This window comes from Heterodontus francisci, chromosome 33, assembly GCF_036365525.1.
Source record: "Heterodontus francisci isolate sHetFra1 chromosome 33, sHetFra1.hap1, whole genome shotgun sequence".
Taxonomy (NCBI): Eukaryota; Metazoa; Chordata; class Chondrichthyes; order Heterodontiformes; family Heterodontidae; genus Heterodontus; species Heterodontus francisci.
The window spans coordinates 55,138,131-55,158,026 of record NC_090403.1 but is presented as its reverse complement, the minus strand read 5'-3'; the positions used below and the strand labels follow the sequence as shown (position 1 = coordinate 55,158,026).

The window sequence follows — 19,896 nt, the reverse complement described above, 5'->3', positions numbered from 1 at the left end:
AAGGATATATTGGCCTTGGAGGGAGTGCAGCATTGATTTACCAGAATGATAGCTGGACTCCAAGGGTTAAATAACAAGGCGAGATTACACAAACTAGGGTTGTATTCCCTGGAATTTAGAAGGTTAAGAAATGATTTGCTCGAAGTTTTCAAGATGTTAAGGTGAATTGTTGGAGTAGATAGGGAGAATCTATTTCTGTTGGTTGGGAGTTCAGGGCTAGCAGATATAGCCTAAAAATTAGAGTCAACTCTTTCAGGAATTATAAGAAATATTTCTACACGCAAAGGATGGTAGAAGTTTGGAACTCTCTTCCAAAAACAACTGTTGATGCTAGATCAATTGTTAATTTTAAATCTGAGATTGATAGATTGTTGTTAACCAAAGGTATTACGTGATATGGGGCAAAATGGGAATATGAAATAAGGTCACGATCAGCCATCATCTCATTGAATGCCAGAAAAGGCTGAAGGGCCTGCTGTTCCTCTGAAAGTTAGGGCAAAACAAAAAAAACAGAAAGGAACACAATCCGAGGAGAATTTACCTGGAGTTTTCTTGCTGCATTCCATTCTGTATCTGCTGTCACTGTCCCTGTACTCGCGGCAAAGGACATGCCTCTTGTGTGGAAAGATACTATGAAGCATCATTAATTTCTTCACTCACTGGCACTTTCTGCTACCTGACAATCCATTGAGGAGGTGCTGTCAGCCAAAGTAATCATCCTCTAATTATAGCTCCCATTTCCACCTCTTTATCCCTTTGACTAATGGTCAGGTACACTTCCTCAGTGTTTCTGGGCAACCTGTGTTTCTCCTTAATTTTGATCTTGGAATATGTGCAATGCTGTAATACATGCCCATACCGAGCTAACCAGACATCTGAGTAACTGGCTAGGACACTTTGCAGGGCATTGCGAGTCAACCCCATAATGTGAGTTGAGCAGACAGGGGTGGTACGTACTCTTCTCTGAAAGCAGTTGGGTTTTTACAGTGGTCCAAAGGGTCTGGTCATGGTCCCAGTGCCATTCAGTTTGGGACTATTTTGAATTCACAACATGCCCTGATGAGACTTGAACACAAGTCCTCTGTGTTGATAGTCTGGTACCATAGGCACTTATTGCTGTACCCATTCAAACCTTTGTACTTGAGCTGAGCTCCATCCCGCACTCAGCACACATCCATACTGCACAGCACGGGCTAGTGTTGTACTGCACTGCTTATTGTGGCAATACCCTCACAGGAAAAAACAATAAAAGAAAGAACTTGAATTTATATAACATCTTTCACAACCTCAGGACGTTTAAAAATGCTTTACAGCCAAGGAAATACTTTTGAAGTGTAGTCACTGTTGTAGGAAACGTGGCAGTCAATTTGTGCACAGCAAGCTCCCACAATTGCAAATAATGATCAGATAGTCTATTTTATTGATACAAAAACAAAATACTGCAGAGAGAAACAGGGAAACTTGCCAAGCCTCCTTTGACAGCACCTTTCAAACCTGCGACCTCTACCACCTAGAAGGACAAGGGCAGAAGACGCATGCGAACATTATCACCTGCAAGTTCCCCTCCAAGCCACACACCATCCTGACTTGGAACTATATTGCCGTTCCTTCAATGTCGCTGGGTTAAAAACTTTGAGCTCTCTTCTTAACAGCACTGTGGGTATACCTACACCAAATGGACTGTGGCATTTCAAGAAGGCGGCTCCACAACCTTCTCAAGTACAATTAGGGATGGGCAATAAATGCTGGCCTTGCCAGCAACGCTCCTACCCCATGAGAGAATTTTTAAAAAGTTAACGTTTCAGATTGATGACCTTTCTGATTGGTGCAGGAGTCCTGTGCAATGGGATTGGGCACATTCTTGTACCATGCCTAACTTGCTGTTCCTCATCTGTGAGTCTAGATGGTGACTGTCGCTGGCAACTCCCTACATTAGCAACCTTACTCTCAGCTGGACTAACAAAAGGATCACAACATTCGGGTCAGAGAGGGAAAAATCGTCTAGAATTTGCATTTCCAGTTGAAATTCACCAACCTCTGGTGGATGTGTTCATGTGTTGCTCACGTAGTCAAATTGCCCACTGACATTTCTGTTTGGTCTCACATATAAAGAATAGCCACTTAGGTAAGGAACCAGAGGGCTATCAGAGCCAGTGGAGCTGTACCCCAGAGGGAGAGTCAGTGTCTTCAGAGGAGGTGTGGAAAAATAGGGGGAAAATATTTGCTGGGTTAGGTGGAAGGGTACAGGAATTTCCAGCACTTAATGATCCCATACCTAGAGAATGTTATCGGGGCTGGGGTGAGAGAGAGCTTTCTGAGTAGTTAATTACCCATCAGCAGATTAATACTTAGAAAAATGAGATTGAAGGAGACATTAAATCTTCTGCTTAAATGTGCATTATGTGAAACTATATACTTAATAGAATTACCTCGAGACTCCAAAATATCTTATGTTTAATAGCTAGGACACTCCTCCCAAGCGTGTTTCCTGACACTAATTCATTTTTATCATTTGATCTATGCTACACAGTAAAACCAGGTTTCAGGCAGATGTGCTCCACCTAGTGACAGATTGGTTTGAAGAAATTATCAGCAGGATTTGTCAATTGTGTTTGCTTCTGATGCTGAACTAGGTGAAAAATCCTGGACAAGATGGATTTGATTTTTAATGGTCCTCTCTTGCAATATTTTGTATGGCCTAATGTTCACCTCCTCTCCTGAAAGACTCACTTTAATAGCAACTTTCATGATGTCCCAAAGCACTTTGCAGCTATGAATGCTTTTTGAAGCAGAGTCACTAGGAAACATTGACTAGCAGTCAATTTGCACATAGCAAGATCCAACAAACTGCAATGTGATAATGCTCTAATCAACTCTTTCTTAGTAATATTAGTTGAGGGATAAATATGGGCCAGGATACTGGGGAGAACGTCCCTGCTCTTCTTCGAAAACTTTGCATAGAATTACACCCACCTGAGAGGGCAGACAGGGTCTCGGTTTAAAGTCCCATCTGAAAGGTAACACCTCTGACTGTGCAGCACACCCTCAATAAATTAGGGCTTAATTCTTTGGGGTGGGACTTGAACTACAACCTTTTGACTCAAAGGAGTAGAGTTATACCCACCGAGCCACGGCTGACACAACAAAGAGACTACTCTTACTGGTATACAACTCCAATGATACTGCCACATGCAAACCCCGACAATGAGTGTCAGCAACCTATTTGTGGAGGCCACCACAACTGACTCAAACATGACCTGATCCATCTTAAACACACACACACACACGCACTCCTTTTCCAGCAGGTCTCACTGGATAGTAACCAGCAATGGGAACTCTATTTGATTTTGCTCTCTGGAGTGCAGGTGTATTATTGAAGCCACTGGTAGCTTATCCTACTGTTAGCCTGCAAACTGCTAACTCAGCTCTGATCAAGGATCAAAAGCAGGAACTTCCTCATCTGAATGATCTGTTAATGGCAATCTTATAGTTAGGGCCCCTTGTTTTGGTCTTACCCAAATGGAACCCCTTCATAATTTTAAAGGCTCATCAGGTGTCCTCTTAGTCTTTTTTCCAGAGAGAAGAGCCCTATCATGCTCAGTCTCTCCGGATCTAATTGTAGACCAGATAGACTAGTTTCTGAGCATGCTGCCCTAAAAATGTCTAAAATGTAAACCAGACATCAAAAGTCATATATTTTAAAATTGAGTGTTGTTTTCTAACTTGGTGTGTAAGCACAGCAGCTGTGGCCCAGGAATTATCTTAGAATTAAAAAAACAGAAAATGCTGGAACCATTCAGCAGGTCAAGCAGCATCTGTGGAGAAAAGAGAGTTAATGTTTCAGGTTAATGACCTTTCATCAGAACTGGAAGAAGTGGGAGATTTAATAGCAGGTTCAAAGGCAGGAAAAGTGGGGTGGGGAGGAGAGAACAAAAAGGAAAGAGCTGTGTTAGAGTGGAGCGCAGGAATGACTAAATGACAAGGAATAAAGGTGAGAGGCAAAAATTGCATGGAATTAGGACAATAAAGAAAGGAAAGAATGATTCAGAGGAGATGTAAATGGCAACAGCAGAACCATTATATGCACCTGCTGTCTAAGAAAATGGGAGCAGTGGTTATGATATGAATTTAATGAACTCAGTGTTGAGACAGGATATTGTAAGGTGCCTAATCGGAAGGTGTCATCATAGAGTGTCATCTGCTCTTGCCGCCCTATCTTGGCTCCTATCTTATGGCTATCCCTTTGAAGTACACCATTAGAAGCGAGGGTGCCACAGTAAAGATTCTAGTAAAAAGCTCTCCACAGTATTTTGCTACCACTAACTGTCTAGTTTTTGTGGCCTGGCAGAAGTTGGCAAGTCTGTAAATGTTTCTTTGTGTTATGGAGTCGGTTTGAGGAAAGTGGAACTATAACCAGGTGCTGCTCTCCTCATTTACATTTCCACCCATTGCCCTTCTCCGTTACATTGGAAGCCAAAAGCAGAGCGTACAAGATCAGCTCCTCAGCACCAACATCCCTCATTTTAAAACCATAATATTCATTGTAAGATATCAGTACAAATTCATTTTTTTTAAAACTCAGAAAAGATGCAGATAATTGACTCAATTTTCATTTATTTGTGCAAATCTGTTTCATTGCTTAAGAACTGGTGCTAATCTCACTAGATTATTTGTACTGGCAGTTCAAATATCTGGGGTTCAGTCATTTCCATATGATTTACATTGAATTTACAGCACAGAAACAGGCTATTTGGTCCATGCTGGTGTTTATGCTCCACATGAGCCTCCTCCCATCCTTCCTCATCTCACCTTGTTGACATATCCTTTATTCATTTCTCCTTCGTGTGTTTATCCAGCTTCGCCCTGAATTTGCGCCAATTATATTCATAGATCCAGGTGCAGATCTGGGGGGTACTCTAGTGGTGGGAGTGGAAACTGGCATGTTACAGAGTTTCACAAATTTGTTACAGCACAGAAGGAGTCCATTCAGCCCGTCATGTCTGCGTGGCTCTCTGAAAGAGCTATTTACTTAGTGCCACTCCTCTACCTTCTCCTCGTAGTCCTTCACTTTCTTCCTTATCAGATAACAATCCAATTTCTTCTTGAATGCCTCAATTGAATCTGCCTCCACCACACTCTCTGGCAGTGCATTCCAGATCTTAACCACGGGTTGCAAGAAAATTTTTTTTCCTCATGTTGCCATTGTTTCTTTTGCCAATTGCTTTAAATCTGTGCCCTTTTGTTCTCAATCCTTCCACCCTTGGGAACAGTTTCTCCCTATCTATTCTCATGATTTTGAATACCTCTATCAAATCTCCTCTCAACCTTTTCTTCCCCAAGGAAAACAGTCCCAACCTCTTCAATCTATCCACATAACTGAAGTTCCTTATACCTGGAACCATTCTCATGAATCTTTTCTGCACTCTCTCATCTTTCTGAAGCATGGCACCCAGAACAGGATGCAGTACTCCAGCTGAGGCCGAACCAGTGTTCTATACAAGTTTAACATAACTTCCTTGCTTTTGTACTCTATGCCCTGTCTTGCACGCCCCCAACTGCCAAGAATGAGGCACATTAATTTCGCCACATGAACATTGATTTTTAAACTGTTACTGGAGTAAAGAAAGAACTTGCGTTTAAAAAAAAACACTAGACCCTTGACTGGAAAGACATTTGCATAATAACAGACTGTGCTTGGAAAGGACAAAGGGGCCACTCCCTGCTCCAATTTAATCCATAATGGACTTTTGATTACCAGACGGTGAAGGTGGAGAAACTAGCATTCCAGGTTAACTGTTAAAATGGCTGAATACACAAACAGACAGGGTCAGACCAGTTTAGTCACATGACTAACTGGCTTTTGGAGTTTTTTTGAATTTGAACTCAGAAAGCTGTTTGCTCCTGGACTGGAGAAGACCTCTCTCCTGTCTGCTCTCATCTCATTCTCACCAGTTTTGGAATCCATTGAAGACACAGGAACCCCAAGAAGGAAAAGTCTCTTACAGTGAACAGAGTTTAAGAAGAATACTGGGCCCCAACAAAAAGCAAGAATTACCTACAAGCAAGAACTACCTACAAAAGGACTATACTGTGAGCTCGAAGCACAGTAACAAAAACCCTCCTCAGAGATTTCCTCAAACCTCTCTACTTTACTTTTTTCCTGCTCTTTTCTGTCTCTATTTACACATGCATATTGTGCACGCATGCAGGAGTGGGGTGCGGCATGTATCCGTAGGCATTAACTGAATTAGAGTTTAAGTTTTAATAAATTTCACTTTTCTTCTTTAAACCTAAGAAAGCCTGTTTGTGCTCATTTCTTTACCTTATAATTGGAAAGCAGTGAACGAGGATTCAGCATGGGGGAGCTCAAAACACAGTGTGTTTACAAAACAAAACGCTGTTATAATAAGACCAGGCGAAGGCTGAGAAAGACCCCGAGACACCTTTCTCACCTGGTCATAACAGCCCCTATTAATGAAGCCTTGGATGTTGTATGCTCTATTAACCGCTGTCTCAACCTGTCCTGCTGAAGTGGATTATAATTCTAGCCCCTTCTTGGAACCATCCCTGTTCAGGCGTACTCCTCAGATGATCACTCTTACTTAAGATTGAGAAAGACAGATCTCACAGGCACTTGAATAGGTCTGAAGATCTGATCTTAATGATACAGATGAGGAAATTAAATGTAATATATCCAAGTTTGCAGATGAGACAAAGCTGGGTGGGAGTGGGAGCTGTGAGGAGGATGCAGAGAAGCTCCAGTGTGATTTGCACAGGTTGAGTGAGTGGGCAAATCCATGGTAGATGCAGTATAATGTGGATAAATGTGTGATTATCCACTTTGGTGGCAAAAACAGAAAGGCAAATTATTATCTGAATGGCAATAGTTTGGGAAATGGGTGGTGCAGCAAGACCTGGGTGTCCTTGTGCACCAGTTGCTGGTGCAGGTGCAGCAGGCAGTTAAGAAGGCAAATGGTATGTTGGCCTTCATAGTGAGAGGATTCGAGTACAGGAGCAAAGATGTCTTGCTGCAATTATGCAAGGCCTTGGTCAGACCACATCTGGAGTATTGTGTGCAGTTTTTTTCTCCTTATCTGAGAAAGGATGTTCTTGCTATGGAGGGAGTGCAGCGAAGGTTCACCAGACTGATTCCTGGGATGGCAGGACTGACGTATGAAGAGAGATTGGGTCGATTAGGCTTGTATTTGCTAGAGTTTAGAAGAATGAAAGGGGATCTCATAGAAGCCTACAAAAATCTAACAGGACTGGACAGACTAGATGCAGGGAGGATGTTCCTGATGGTGGGGAGTCCAGGACGAGGGGTCACAATCTAAGGATATGCGGTAAACCATTTAGGACTGAGATGAGGAGGGATTTCTTCACCCAGAGAGTGGTGAACCTGTGGATTCTCTACCACAGAAAGCAGTTGAGGCCAAATCATTATATATATTCAAGAAAGAGTTAGATATAGCTCTTAGGGCTAAATGAATCAAGGGATACGGGGAGAAAGCGGGAACAGGTTACTGAGTTTGGACGATCAGCCATGATCGTATTGAATGGCGGTGCAGGCTCGAAGGGCTGAATGGCCTACTATACTGCTCCTATTTTCTATGTTTCTATCTACCCCTCCCCAAAACAAAGGAACCAGATGAGAATGTTACCATCCTCCAGATAGCCTTTTTAACAAGTTTTAGCCAGATTATAACAACCCGGACATTATAAGAGTCCGGACATTTCGCCTCAATAATGTTTTTCCCCACTGAAGAGTGTACGGAGTTGGGTTCTCGAGGTTGCGATATAGAAGACTATATGAGATAATATATTTTCTAAATTATATAAAAGTTTATTAAAGAACCCGAATATGTAATTCACATTTGATGGGAAGTCAATTGCAATGTGAATAGTTCTAGAAAAAGAAAGAAAGTATAATCTTATTTCTTGTAGAGAATCAGAATCCAGGTTTTAAGTCTTAATATTGTTACAGTAAAATATTTAAGTTATCCATAAATATTTAAAGCAGCATTTACCTTAAATCCCTAGTAGAAAGCTATAGAGTTTAGTGAGATGCATCTATCCCAATTAAGGGGAAAACTATCGTCGGCTCACCATGGTAGCTCGTTCCTTTACCGTGAGAAACGCTGGAGTGAATCCGACGAAACTAAAGATCGACTGTGTGGTTCCAATATTTATACTGTTTCTAAGCTGCATAACTAGTCTTTTTATGCATGGGGGTGTTTCCTCTCTTGCAAGTAGATTCATCCCCTTTTATTTCCCAAATAAGGCTGTATAACTCTTAATTTCTGGTTAAGAGCCACCTTCTTTGATTTCTAAGAAAGGCGAGGCCAACAGCAAGTTGGGAGATCAATTCCCTTAGTCACCTAACTGTTATTCAAGATTATAATTCAGTTTCTTGGGATTGGTCAGTTTTGTCAAAATTTCAGTTAACTGGTTTAGGGCTGTCTGCATAAGACCATCTTATCAACTAATACACTGTGGTAGCTTACATTTATATTTTATTTTATTTAGAAATACAGCATTGAAACGGGCCCTTTGGCCAACCGAGTCTGTGCCGACCAACAACCACCCATTTTTATGCTAATCCTACATTAATCCCATATTCCCTACCACATCCCCACCATTCTCCTACCACCTACCTACACTAGGGGCAATTTACAATGGCCAATTTACCTGTCAACCTGCAAGTCTTTGGCTGTGGGAGGAAACCGGAGCACCCGGCAGAAACCCACGCGGTCACAGGGAGAACTTGCAAACTCCGCACAGGCAGTACCCAGAATTGAACCCGGGTCGCTGGAGCTGTGAGGCTGCGGTGCTAACCACTGCGCCACTGTGCTGCTAAATTTGCTTATGACAAAGATAGGTAGGAAAGTAAGTTATGAAGAGTTGCAGAGTTCTAAGATGCAGAGGGATCTGGGTGTCCTAGCGCATGACAGAAGTGCAAGGAGAGAGCCAACTGTGTAACAGCCCTGACAACAAATTTTATCTGCAGCACCTGTGGAAGAGTCTGTCACTCTAGAATTGGCCTTTATAGCCACTCCAGGCGCTGCTCCACAAAACACTGACCACCTCCAGGTGCTTACCCATTGTCTCACGAGGCCAAAGAAGAAGACACCCATGTTCCTCTATTCCTGCACCCACTTTAGAAGTGTGCCCTTTATTTTATATTGTCTCTCTGTGTTCTTCTTACCAAAATTAATCACTGTCTTGAAATCTAAAGGAATGGGAACAATTAAAGGGAAGTATATTAGGAGGATAAAAATTCTGAAGGCCTTTAGAAAGAAAGAAAAGTACCTTTGAAGTATAGTCATTGTTGTAAAGCAGGAAATGGGCCAGCCAATTAGTACAGAGCAAGCTCCCACAAACAACGTGATTCTAACCTGACTTCTCATGATGTTGGTTGAAGAATAAATATTGGCCAGGACACTGGAGAAAACACCCCTGCCCTTCTTCGGAATAGTGCTGTGGGATCTTTTACATCCACCTGAGATGGCAGACGGGGCCTTGGTTTAAAGTCTCAGCCAAAAGTTGGCACCTCTGTCAGTGCAGCAGTCCCTTAGTACTGCACTGGAGTGTCGGTCTAGATTTTATACTCAAGCCTCTGGAGTGAGACTTGAATCTACAACCTTCTGACGTTCTGTGCTACCAACTGAACCATGACTGACACCTTAATGGCCTTGTCACCCTGGGCTAGGGGGAGGAAATCAGCAGCCCTGGTTCCTGGGGAGTGCGCATGTTGGTTGTTAGGTGGTAATAGATTTCAGGTACATTTAGAGTTGCCAATGCTCTAGGATTGTCTTGGAGTCCCCTGGAATTACTGATTAATCTCCTGGACACGAGTAATCCAGGAGAAAAATCATTTGCTATAAACAAATTGTGCATTTTAATTTTTTTGAGCACTTTTGTTTGTTAGTTCTAAAAAATATTGGAGATGGGGTACAAAGGCTGTTTGACTGGGCAGGGCAGTTGGGTTATGTGATAAAATGCCCCAACCAGAGTTGGCATCCCAAGATACAATGCCCTCCTGTTTGAATATCTTGCTTTCTGGACTCAGACATGTGGAATGGTGTGTTGAATGGTACCATGTAAGAATCAGCACCTTCAAAAGATGAATAGAGCAGTGGTTCTCAAAGTGTGGGCTGCGAGGGTCCTTGAGGTGGTCTGCGGGCTAGTCCAAAAATGAAAGTCACTGACAATGCAACACCACAGGCCAAAGTCCTCATCCCCACCATGCACGTGACACCACACAACCAGACCAGCCCTTGCATGCAGAGCACAAGTCATCTTAAGTGCAAGCAACACCAATATAGTTTTGTAAGCAAGTTTTATGTTACTGTTGATTTTGTTTGATTAATATAATGTAAGATAAGCATTAGCTTCTCAGAAGAAGATTATTGTGATGATTTTATAACGTTTCGAACAAATGTTTCTCTTGTGGTATCAATGTTTACAATATGAAAATGTCTATAGTTTTGTTTCTGCCATGAATTAATAATTTACTTACGATATTTAATAAAATTAATATACATAAATTTATGACATTAAGTTGCAAAAAAGCAGCAAAATATTTATAGGTTCCATAAATTCCCTTTAATTCTGATGAGTTTTATTGCGGTGGCAAGCAAAACTGGGAGGAGTACGACCGGTAGGTGGTGCACAGGGTCTTTTGCCCCGTCTAAGTGGTCCGTGGATGAAAAAGTTTGAGAACCACTGGAATAGAGAACACTGGAAAATAAAGCTAAACTGGACAACTGATTTCTTGCACTTTGAGGACTGAGTCGAGATCTACCACGTGTACTGAAACTGTTTAGCAGATGGGAATTATGTAAAAATGCAAAACTTTCACCATTTTCTTGATGGAACAAAAGGGGTCTTTTAATTTTAGTTTGTGGATCTGACTATGTGAATCAGGACATCGATGAGACTAATCTATGATCAGCGCCCCCTGCCCCCAGGCCACCGATGAGTTCCAGTGTTGCTAAATGTGTTGTGATTCATTGAGCCAATGGGAAATGATCTTATCAGGGTCTGTCTGGTATTCTAAATAAGGAAAGCACTTGCAGACTGTCTGAATGTGAACTGAATGTCACAGCAAACCTCACACAGGGAAATCAACAGACTCTTTCGTACTGAGTGTGATTTAAATCAGCTCTCTTCAGATCATCATTCAGAAGGGCAAGACGGTTTGCGATCACATAGACACACAGTCTTGACGGAGCAAATGCTCCTTTCCTGCATGTCATTTTCATATGTAACAGCCCGAGTGAGTAAAATCCAAACGCTCGTACGTCTGGATGCAAGTTCTGTGTTTTCCGCTTCTCTGCAGAAGCTGCTATCCATTCTGGAGCAAAGCTAACTGGATCCCTTTCATCTGACTGACCATTTTTTATCTCTGGGTTTTTGACAGTGAGTCCAGCAGAATTTTCAACTCGTAATGGGTCATCACAGCTGAGTACGATCTCATTCTCATTTGATATCTACACACAGGCACCTTTCAGCAGGAGTCGCTGGTTAACGATCAGAAGCAAGAGCCCTGGTGGATGCTCCTCCCCTACAAATATTCTACTGCTGATAATGTCCCTTGACCCCTGCTGCTGCTGCTGGGTGTGTGTGTGTGTGTGGATGTCAAGTTTAAGGACAGAACTGAGCTCAGCTGTAATGCCTTCCCCTCATTGTTGAATACCCTGTCTATATTTACTGTTTCAACCCACATAGAATCATCCAGCACAGAATGAGGCCATTCTGTCCATTGTGCCTGTGCCCAGTTCTTTGAAAGAGCTGTCCAATTAGTCCCACTCCTCTACTCTTTTCCCAAAGCCCTGCAAATATTTCCTTTTCAAGTATTTATCCAATTCCATTTCTGAAAGTTACTATTGAATCTGCAACATTTCCTTTTCAGTCAGTGCATCCCAGATCGTAACAACTCACTGCGTAAATATGGAGAACTGTCACTTGGTATCAGGGCGGCTAGTACGCGTGGATCTGTACCCCAGGAAGAGTCAGCACCTTCAAGGCATCAAAGGCAAAACTGGAGAGAGAGGGAACCCTGCCCCCACCCCCGACAGCAGCTCGAACAGTACAGCATTCCCCCAATGAGGCACTGGAAGTGCCAGCCTAGATTTTTGTACTCTAGTCTTTGGGGTGGGGCTTGAACCCACAACCTTCTGACTCAGAGGTGAGAATGCTTCCCACTGAGCCATGTCTTTTGGATGAGACATTAAACCAAGATGCTGTTTGCTCTGTCAGGTTGAGGTAAACGATTCTGTGGCACTATTCCGAAGAAGAACACCGGAGTTCTCCCCGGTGTCCTGGACAACCTTTATCCCTCAATCAACATCGCTTAAAAAAAAAGACCTGGTCATTATCACATTGCTGTTTGTGGGAATGTGCTGTGTGAAAATTGACTGCTCTGTTTCCCTATGATACAACAGTGACTACACTTCAAAAGTACTTCATTGGATGTGAAGTGCTTTGGGATGTCCCAAGGTTGTGAAAGGTGCTATATCAATGCAAGTTTTTCTTTTCTTTTCTTTTAGGGTTCTCCACACGACAGTCTTTCTGTCTGACAGTCAGCTCCACCTCTTCCTGCAGACGCAGCTGTCCCCGGCGCAGATCGAGTCTTGTGCTCAGGGCCACACTCCCTTCTCTGTCAACGAGGCCATCCTGGATAACGCCACGTGCAGAAAGAGCGTTCTGCACAGAGAGGATGCAGAGGCTGTCGTCTACGAGTGTGAAAGGTAATCCATCATGTCTTGTAAATGTGAGGAGGTGGGAAAGGGAGGATTGACTGTGCAACTTATGCTGCATCACACATTAACTTTACACCACCTCCGCAGAAAAAAACAAATGCAACCCTCAACTGGCAAAAGAGCCAGAGGGGAGATGAGCAGAATTTGTTTCACACAGCGAGTTGTTTTGATCTGGAACATGCTGCCTGAAAGGGTGGTGGAAATAGATTCAGTAGTAACCTTCAAAAATGGAATTGGACAAATACTTGAAAAAGAACAATTTACAGGGCTATGGGGAAAGAGCAAGGGGACTGGGACTAATTGGATAGTTCTTTCAAAGAGCTGGCACATACACAATTGGCCAAATGGCCTCCTTCTGTGCTATAAGATTTCATGATACAAGGAATGATTGTGATTGTGCAGGGAATCAAAACCACTGGCATCGCAACTGCCACCAGTTTATACCCATCCCCGATATTTACTGACTCCAATCAATCAGATGGCAAGTCTGTTTTGCATCTCTGCCCAAGTCCAATTTCACCCCAATCGATTCTGTGACTTAAAGTGACAGTCTCATTTCATTTTCAATTAGCTTTCACTGATTTTACATCAGCAGTAAGCTCGCAGCTTCTCTGGCTATCTCTGTTAGCAAATTCCTTTTCCTCATGCATGCCCTTAATCTCCAGAGAGCCATAAACCTGTGTGCAGTGTACTGCACATTTATCCTTTACCTGTTTGAAAAGAAGTATTCATGGACTCCCCAACGTTTCGCCCGTGCACGATGCTGAACTAAGCTGTGACAATTTTTGGTCTGTGCTCCGGTAGTGGTTTTACCCTACATGGCAGTCAAAGGCCATGGATGGCAAAATCAGCCAGGGTTCCTGCTGCTTGTCACTGACCAGTGGCTGTTGCTGAGAAGTGCATGTGTGTAGATGTCAAGTTAGGACAGGATCGGGCTTGCCTATGATGTCCTACAGACCGCTGACATTCACTGTCACTGTCCGCGAGGTACTAGAATGCCAGGTGTCTCTCGTGGAACTGTACCTCCTCATAGGCAAAAAGTCTTGCATTTATATTGCACCTTTCACAACCTCAAGCTCCCACAAACAGCAAAGAGATAATGACTAGATCAGCTATTTTGAGGTGTTGTTTGAGGGCTAAATAGTGGCCAGGACATCAGGAGAACTCCCCGCTCTTCAAAATAGTGCCACAGGGTATTTTACATCCACCAGAGAGGACAGACGGGACTTTGGTTTAACATCCTTTCTGAAAGACGGCAGCTCTGGCAGTGCAGCACTCCACCGGGCTGCACTAAAGTGTCAGTCTGGAATATGTCTCTGGAATGGAACTTGAACCCACACCTTCTGACTCAGAAGCACAAATGTTACCCAATGAGCCAAGCTGGCATGAGTCAATGAAAATGGATAAAGGAGAAGGAAAACAAAAAAGAAAAAGAAATGACCTGTAGAAATGTATTTATTCAACAATAAATCAGACAAGAACGTGAGTTTTGGTGCAATGTGGTGCTGGACTATACTGACACAGAATTATAGGTCCAGCTCCTAAGAACATAAGAAATAGGAGCAGGAGTAGGCCATTCAGCCACTTGAACCTGCTCCACCATTCAATAAGATCATGGCTGATCTGATTGTGGCCTTAACTCCACTTTCCTGCCTGCCCCCTCATAACCTTTGACTCCCTTGTAGATCAAAAATCTGTCTAACACAGCCTTGAACATATTCAATGACCCAGCCTCCACTGTTTTCTGGGGAAGAGAATTCCAAAGATTAATGACCCTCTGAAGAAGAAATTCCTCCTCATCTCTGTCTTAAATAGGAGGCCCCTTATTTTGAAACTGTGCCCCCTAGTTTTAGATTCCCCCACAAGGGGAAGCATTCTCTCAGCTTCTACCCTGTCAAGTCCCGTCAGAATCTTATGTTTCAATCTGATCGCCTCTCGTTCTTCTAAGCTCCAATGAGTATAGGCCCAACCTGGTCAACCTTTCCTCATAAGACAAACCCTTCATCCCAGGAATCAGCCGAGTGAACCTTCTCTGAACTGCTTCCAATGCAAGTATATCCCTCCTTAAATAAGCAGACCAAAACTGTACACAGTAGACTAGGTGTGGTCTCACCTATGCCCTATACAGTTGTAGGAAGACTTCCCTACTTTTAAACTCCATTCCCTTTGCAATAAATGCCAACATTCCATTTGCTTTCCTAATTATTTTCTGTACCTGCATGCCAACCTTTTGTGATTCATGTATAAGGACACCTAGACCCTCTGTACCACCACATTCTGCAGTGCCCCCCCCCTCCCCCCATGTAAATAATATTCTGCTTTTTTGTTCTTCCTGCCAAAGTGGACAACCTCACATTTTTCTACATTATATTCCATCTGCCAAATTTTTGCCCACTTAACCTATCAATGCCTCTTTGCCGACACTTTGGGGGGAATTTTATCCCAGCAGTGGGGGTCTCGGCATCCAGGAAAAGTGGTGCTGAGATCCCCGCATCTCCTGTTCTCTGAAAGGGCAGCCGAATCTAGTGCCAGTCAGGCACTTAAGTGGACAGCGGTGGGCCTCCCACGGGATCAAGGACCCCGTTGCCAGAAGTCCCGCCCTTGGAGAGCTGCCAGCCAATCAGAGGCCAACAACAGCAGCGGCACCATGGAGGCAGTGGCTGCTGCTGAAGGAGCATCTACTGGAGGCTGAGGAGCGTTGCTGAAACGCTGATGTAGGTCAGGGCGGGAAGGATCTCGCGGGGTGGGTTGTTGCAGTGGAGTGGGGAGAGGGCGGTCAGCAGCAAGGGCAGGTGGTTGGCTATCAGCGGGCCCCCCCACCCTATTTCCAGTGCCCTTAAACGATGCCCTCCCCTACTCCTGCCGAGAGCCGGGAAACAGCCCGCACGCATGCTCTCCCCACCTCCAGACTCACCATGGGGAGAGCATAAAATTCCGCCCTTCGTGTCCTCCTCACAACTTTCTTTCCTACCTATCATTGTATCATCTGTAAATTTGGTTACAATACACTCGGTTCCTTCATCCAAGTCACTAATGTAGGTCGTAAATAGTTGAGGCCCAGCACTGATCCCCGTGGCACTCCACTAGTTACAATTTGCCAACCTGAATATGCCCCATTTATCCCGACTGTCTGTGGATTGATGGTTAGTCAATTCTCTATCCATGCTAATATATTATTCCCAACATTGTGAGCTTTTGTATAGTAGCCTTTTATGTGGCACCTTATCAAATGCCTTCTGGAAATCCAAATACCCTACATCTATTGGTTTCCCCTTTACCCACCCCGCTTGTTACATCCTCAAAGAACTCTAATAAATTAGCCAAAACATAATTTCCCTTTCATAAAACCATGTTGTCTCTGCCTGATTGCATTGTGATTTTCTAAATGTCCTGGTACTACTTCCTTAATAATGGATTCTAGTATTTTCCCAATGACAGATGGTAGGCTAGCTGGCCAATAGTTTCCTGCTTTCTGTCGCCCCCACCCCTCCTTTCTTGAATAGAGGTGTTACACTTGTGGTTTTCCAATCTGCTGGGACTTTTTCAGAATCTAGGGAATTTTGAAAGATTAGAACGAGTGCATCCACTATCTCTGCAGCCACTTTTTTTAAGACCCTAGGGTGCAATCCATCAGGTCCAGGGGACTTGTCAGCTTAGTTCCATTAGTTTTCCTTGCACTTTTTCTCTAGTGACGGTGATTGTTTTAAGTTTATCCCTCCCTTTTTCCTCTTGATTTCCTGTTATTCTCAGGTTGCTTTTTGTGTCGTCATCTGTGAAGACAGATAAAAATACTTGCTCAAAGTCTCTGCCATTTCCTTGTTTCCCATTATTAATTCCCCAGTCGTATCCTCTAAGGGATCAACACTTACTTTAGCTGATCCCTTCCTTTTTATATATTTGTTGAAGCTTTTACTGTCTGTTTTTATATTTCTTGCTGGTTTATTCTCATACTCTAATTTCTCCCTCTTTTTTTAGTCATCCTGGGCTGGTTTCTAAAATTTTCCCACTCTTCTGGCCGACCACTAATCTTTGCAGCATTGTATGCCTTTTCTTTCAATTTGGTACCTTCCTTAACTTCCTTAGTTAGCCATGGATGGTGTATCCTTCTCATAGAGTCTCTCTTTCTCAATGGAATATGTCTTTGTTGAGAGTTATGAAATATCTCCTTAAATGTCTGCTTCTTGATCAGATAGCCTGTTAGCATTTAAGAGTTGGTGTGGGACTGGAGTCCCACAAAGACCAGATCAGGTAAGGATGGCGGGTTTCTTCGCTAAAGCAAACCCGTTTGTTTTTTTATGACACTGGAACCAGCTTTTAATTTTACAAATTTTTAAAAACTGAATTCAAATTCTCAAACTGGGATTTGAACTCATATTCTCTTGACTAATAGTCTATGGTCCCTGGCTATTGGTCTATTAACATAGCCACTACACAACCAACCACAGTCACTGCACAACCAAAGATTGTGCCCAGATGAGCAGTAGACGGTATCTGTTCCCCACCCTAACTACGTCAGTCACAGGTTGACGCAGGCAAGCAGCTGCTTGACTGAATTTCCCTTTGTATGTAAGGGAAGCACCTGTCTCCTTTGGGATGGTGGAATCAGGAACTATTTGGGTAGGGGATTATAGCACTGATTCACAGTCCTTCGCAATGCAGACTAGTGGCCCAGTGGGTACTGATTGGCAAATTCTGACAGGATAGTGCTATATGCTGCTACACTGTGATTCCAATCTGTAAGACGTCTTAGGAACTGACTCATGTGCTTTCTGTTTGTGGCCAGCTCACCCTCTCACATTCTGGCGAGTGACATCGAAACCAGCTCCGAGATCCCTACAGCACAGGAAGAGCCAGCTGCTTCAGACAGAATATGAGGACCAAGTCAGAATGATATATTCTGTATTATTGTGAAACTACCCAGGTCCTTGGCATGCAGTGATGTCCTGTCATTCTTTCATTATAAAATGAGTTAAAATACTGACTGGATTAAACACCGGATCATATGTAGCTGTGTTCCTGGGCTATACAATGACGAAGTATTGAATTGTTGCCTTGTGAAACTGACTTTGAGTCGATTTGACATTCACTGCTTATCTCAGTAACAGGGTAGCAAAGAAAGATTAGGGAAAAAATTCTAGGCAACTTCAAGAATGCCTTTTGATGCGGGATATTTGTGGACTGCCTGTGATAGGCATTGCTTGGAAGTTGTGCCTGTGAGCTGGATGCCTCATAGTCCCAGTGAGGAAGATTTGTGCTTTTGCTACCTCCAGACACAACCAATCCAAAGCTCTTCTGGCCAGCTTCCAAACTTCCAACCTTCCACCTTCCATAAACTTCAATTCATCCAAACCTCTGCTGCCTGTATCCTAACTCGGACCAATTCCTGTTCATCCATCACCGCGCTGCTCACTGACTTACATTGGCTCCTCGTCTGGCGGCACCTCGATTTTAAAATTCTCATCCTTGTTTGCTCATCGCTGCATGACCTTGCCCCTCCCTATCTCTGTAATCTCCTCCAGCCCCACAACCCACTGCGCTGCTCCAATTCTGGTCTCTTGCGCATCCTCTAAGATACTCCATAAAACCTACCTTTTTGACTAAACTTTTGGTCACCTGTCCTAATATCTCCTTACGTGGCTCAGTTGTCAAATTTTGTCTGATAACGCTCCTGTGAAGCACCTTGGGATGTTTATAACAATTTTAAAGGTGCTATATAAATGCAAATTGTTGTACAGAGAAGCTACATTTTACATATCTATGGAGAATGCTTAAATCCTGTTAAATGGGTGAGTGTGGAGCAAACTAGTGTTTGTTCCAAGGAAGCACCTTTTGTCACCTTCAGTTCAGTGAATGATTTTGTTCCTGTTCATGAGGATTGATGGAAGTGCAGATTGAGGGAAACGGTGGGGGGCGGAATTTAGAAACAAATGCCTTTACCCTCACCCCCACAGGTGTCATTAAAGCCCCACAGCTGAAGGGTGATGGAGGCATAAATGATACCCGGGGAGGTGATTTTTCTGCTTGTAAACCACACTGTGGCTGTGTGCAGGAGTGGTGATGCTCCTGCCTGCAACAGCTCTGAGCTTGTAGGGTAACTTATAGCTGAAGAATAAAATGACATCAAATGATGACCTGTTTTACACAGAGGATGCACACACTGCAGCCAGAAGTCAGGCCAGCATATGGAAAAGGACTTACCCTCAAAGTGCTTCACAGCCAATGAAGTGTAGTCACTGTCATTTCATAGCAAACTGCATCCGATTTGCACACAGCAAGATCCCACATACAGCAATGTGTTAATAGTTTGTTTTAGTGATGTTGATTGAGGGATAAATATTGGCCCAGGACACTGCTCTTTTTTGATGGGGCCTTGGTTTAATGTCTGATCTGAAAGACAGCCCCTCCGATTGTGTAGAACTCCCTCTGTACTGGCATGTCAGCTGGGATTTTGTGCTCAAATCCCTGGCGTGGAGCTTGAACCCACAACTTTGACTCAGAAGTGAGAGTGTGACCCACTCGGCCATGGCTGGCAATTTGTAAAATGGATGTGGTGGGTTTTCTGAAGGGTCCAATCTCATCCACCTCCCTTCCCCTCCCCATCTAGTACACTTTGTGTAGAATAATGAAATTGACTGGAGATGTAAATAGACACAGATTGCAAATGGAGATCCAGTTTTAATGCTCTCTTTTAGTTTGAAAGAGGGGACCAGCAGGTTTCAGCAGAATCTATATCAACCTAAAAATTATACAGAAGCCTATAAAAGGTCACAGTTTTCACTGACGGTATAACCAGTATAGTTCACCTGCAACCAGGTCTCTAGAAATAACAAATAAGGTAAATGCTGTTTGTGTATTCTGTTTCAGAGAGTGATAACATCGACTAATTTAATAAAGAGAATGCACACAATTATTTAACGCAAAACAAAGCAGTCTGCTTGATCTACACCTCATCCACCACGTTAAACATTCATTCCCTCCACTGGCACACAGTAGCAGCAGGATGTACCATCTACAAAATGCTTGGCAGCAACTCATGAAGGCTCCTTTGACAGCACCTTCCAAACTCGTGACCTTCACCACCTAGAAGGACAAGGACAGCAGATGCATGGGAACACCACCACCTGCAAGTTCC

The 19,896-nt window shown here is 43.3% G+C and overlaps 2 protein-coding genes across 6 annotated transcripts in view; one reads left to right on the top strand and one right to left on the bottom strand.

Moving 5' to 3' along the window:
- The window catches only part of LOC137348235 (uncharacterized protein C17orf113-like), a 74,926-nt gene extending 66,744 nt beyond the window's left edge, over nt 1-8,182 (bottom strand). For 2 of the 4 annotated variants that reach the window (XM_068013614.1, XM_068013619.1), the window contains exon 1: nt 8,107-8,182. The gene's annotated coding sequence lies outside the window, so the exon portion shown is untranslated. Of the gene's footprint in view, nt 1-8,027 lie in introns of all 4 variants that reach the window. The other 2 variants (XM_068013615.1, XM_068013617.1) reach the window with 2 other exon arrangements.
- LOC137348236 (sorting nexin-11-like) overlaps nt 1-19,690 on the top strand; it is a 128,080-nt gene extending 108,390 nt beyond the window's left edge. For both annotated transcript variants that reach the window (XM_068013621.1, XM_068013622.1), the window contains exons 7-8: nt 12,552-12,752; nt 17,548-19,690. In XM_068013621.1, the coding sequence (XP_067869722.1) occupies nt 12,552-12,752; nt 17,548-17,638 (292 nt within the window). In that variant the 3' untranslated portion in view covers nt 17,639-19,690. The remainder of the gene's footprint in view (nt 1-12,551; nt 12,753-17,547) is intronic.
- The last annotated feature ends 206 nt before the right edge of the window (nt 19,691-19,896 follow it).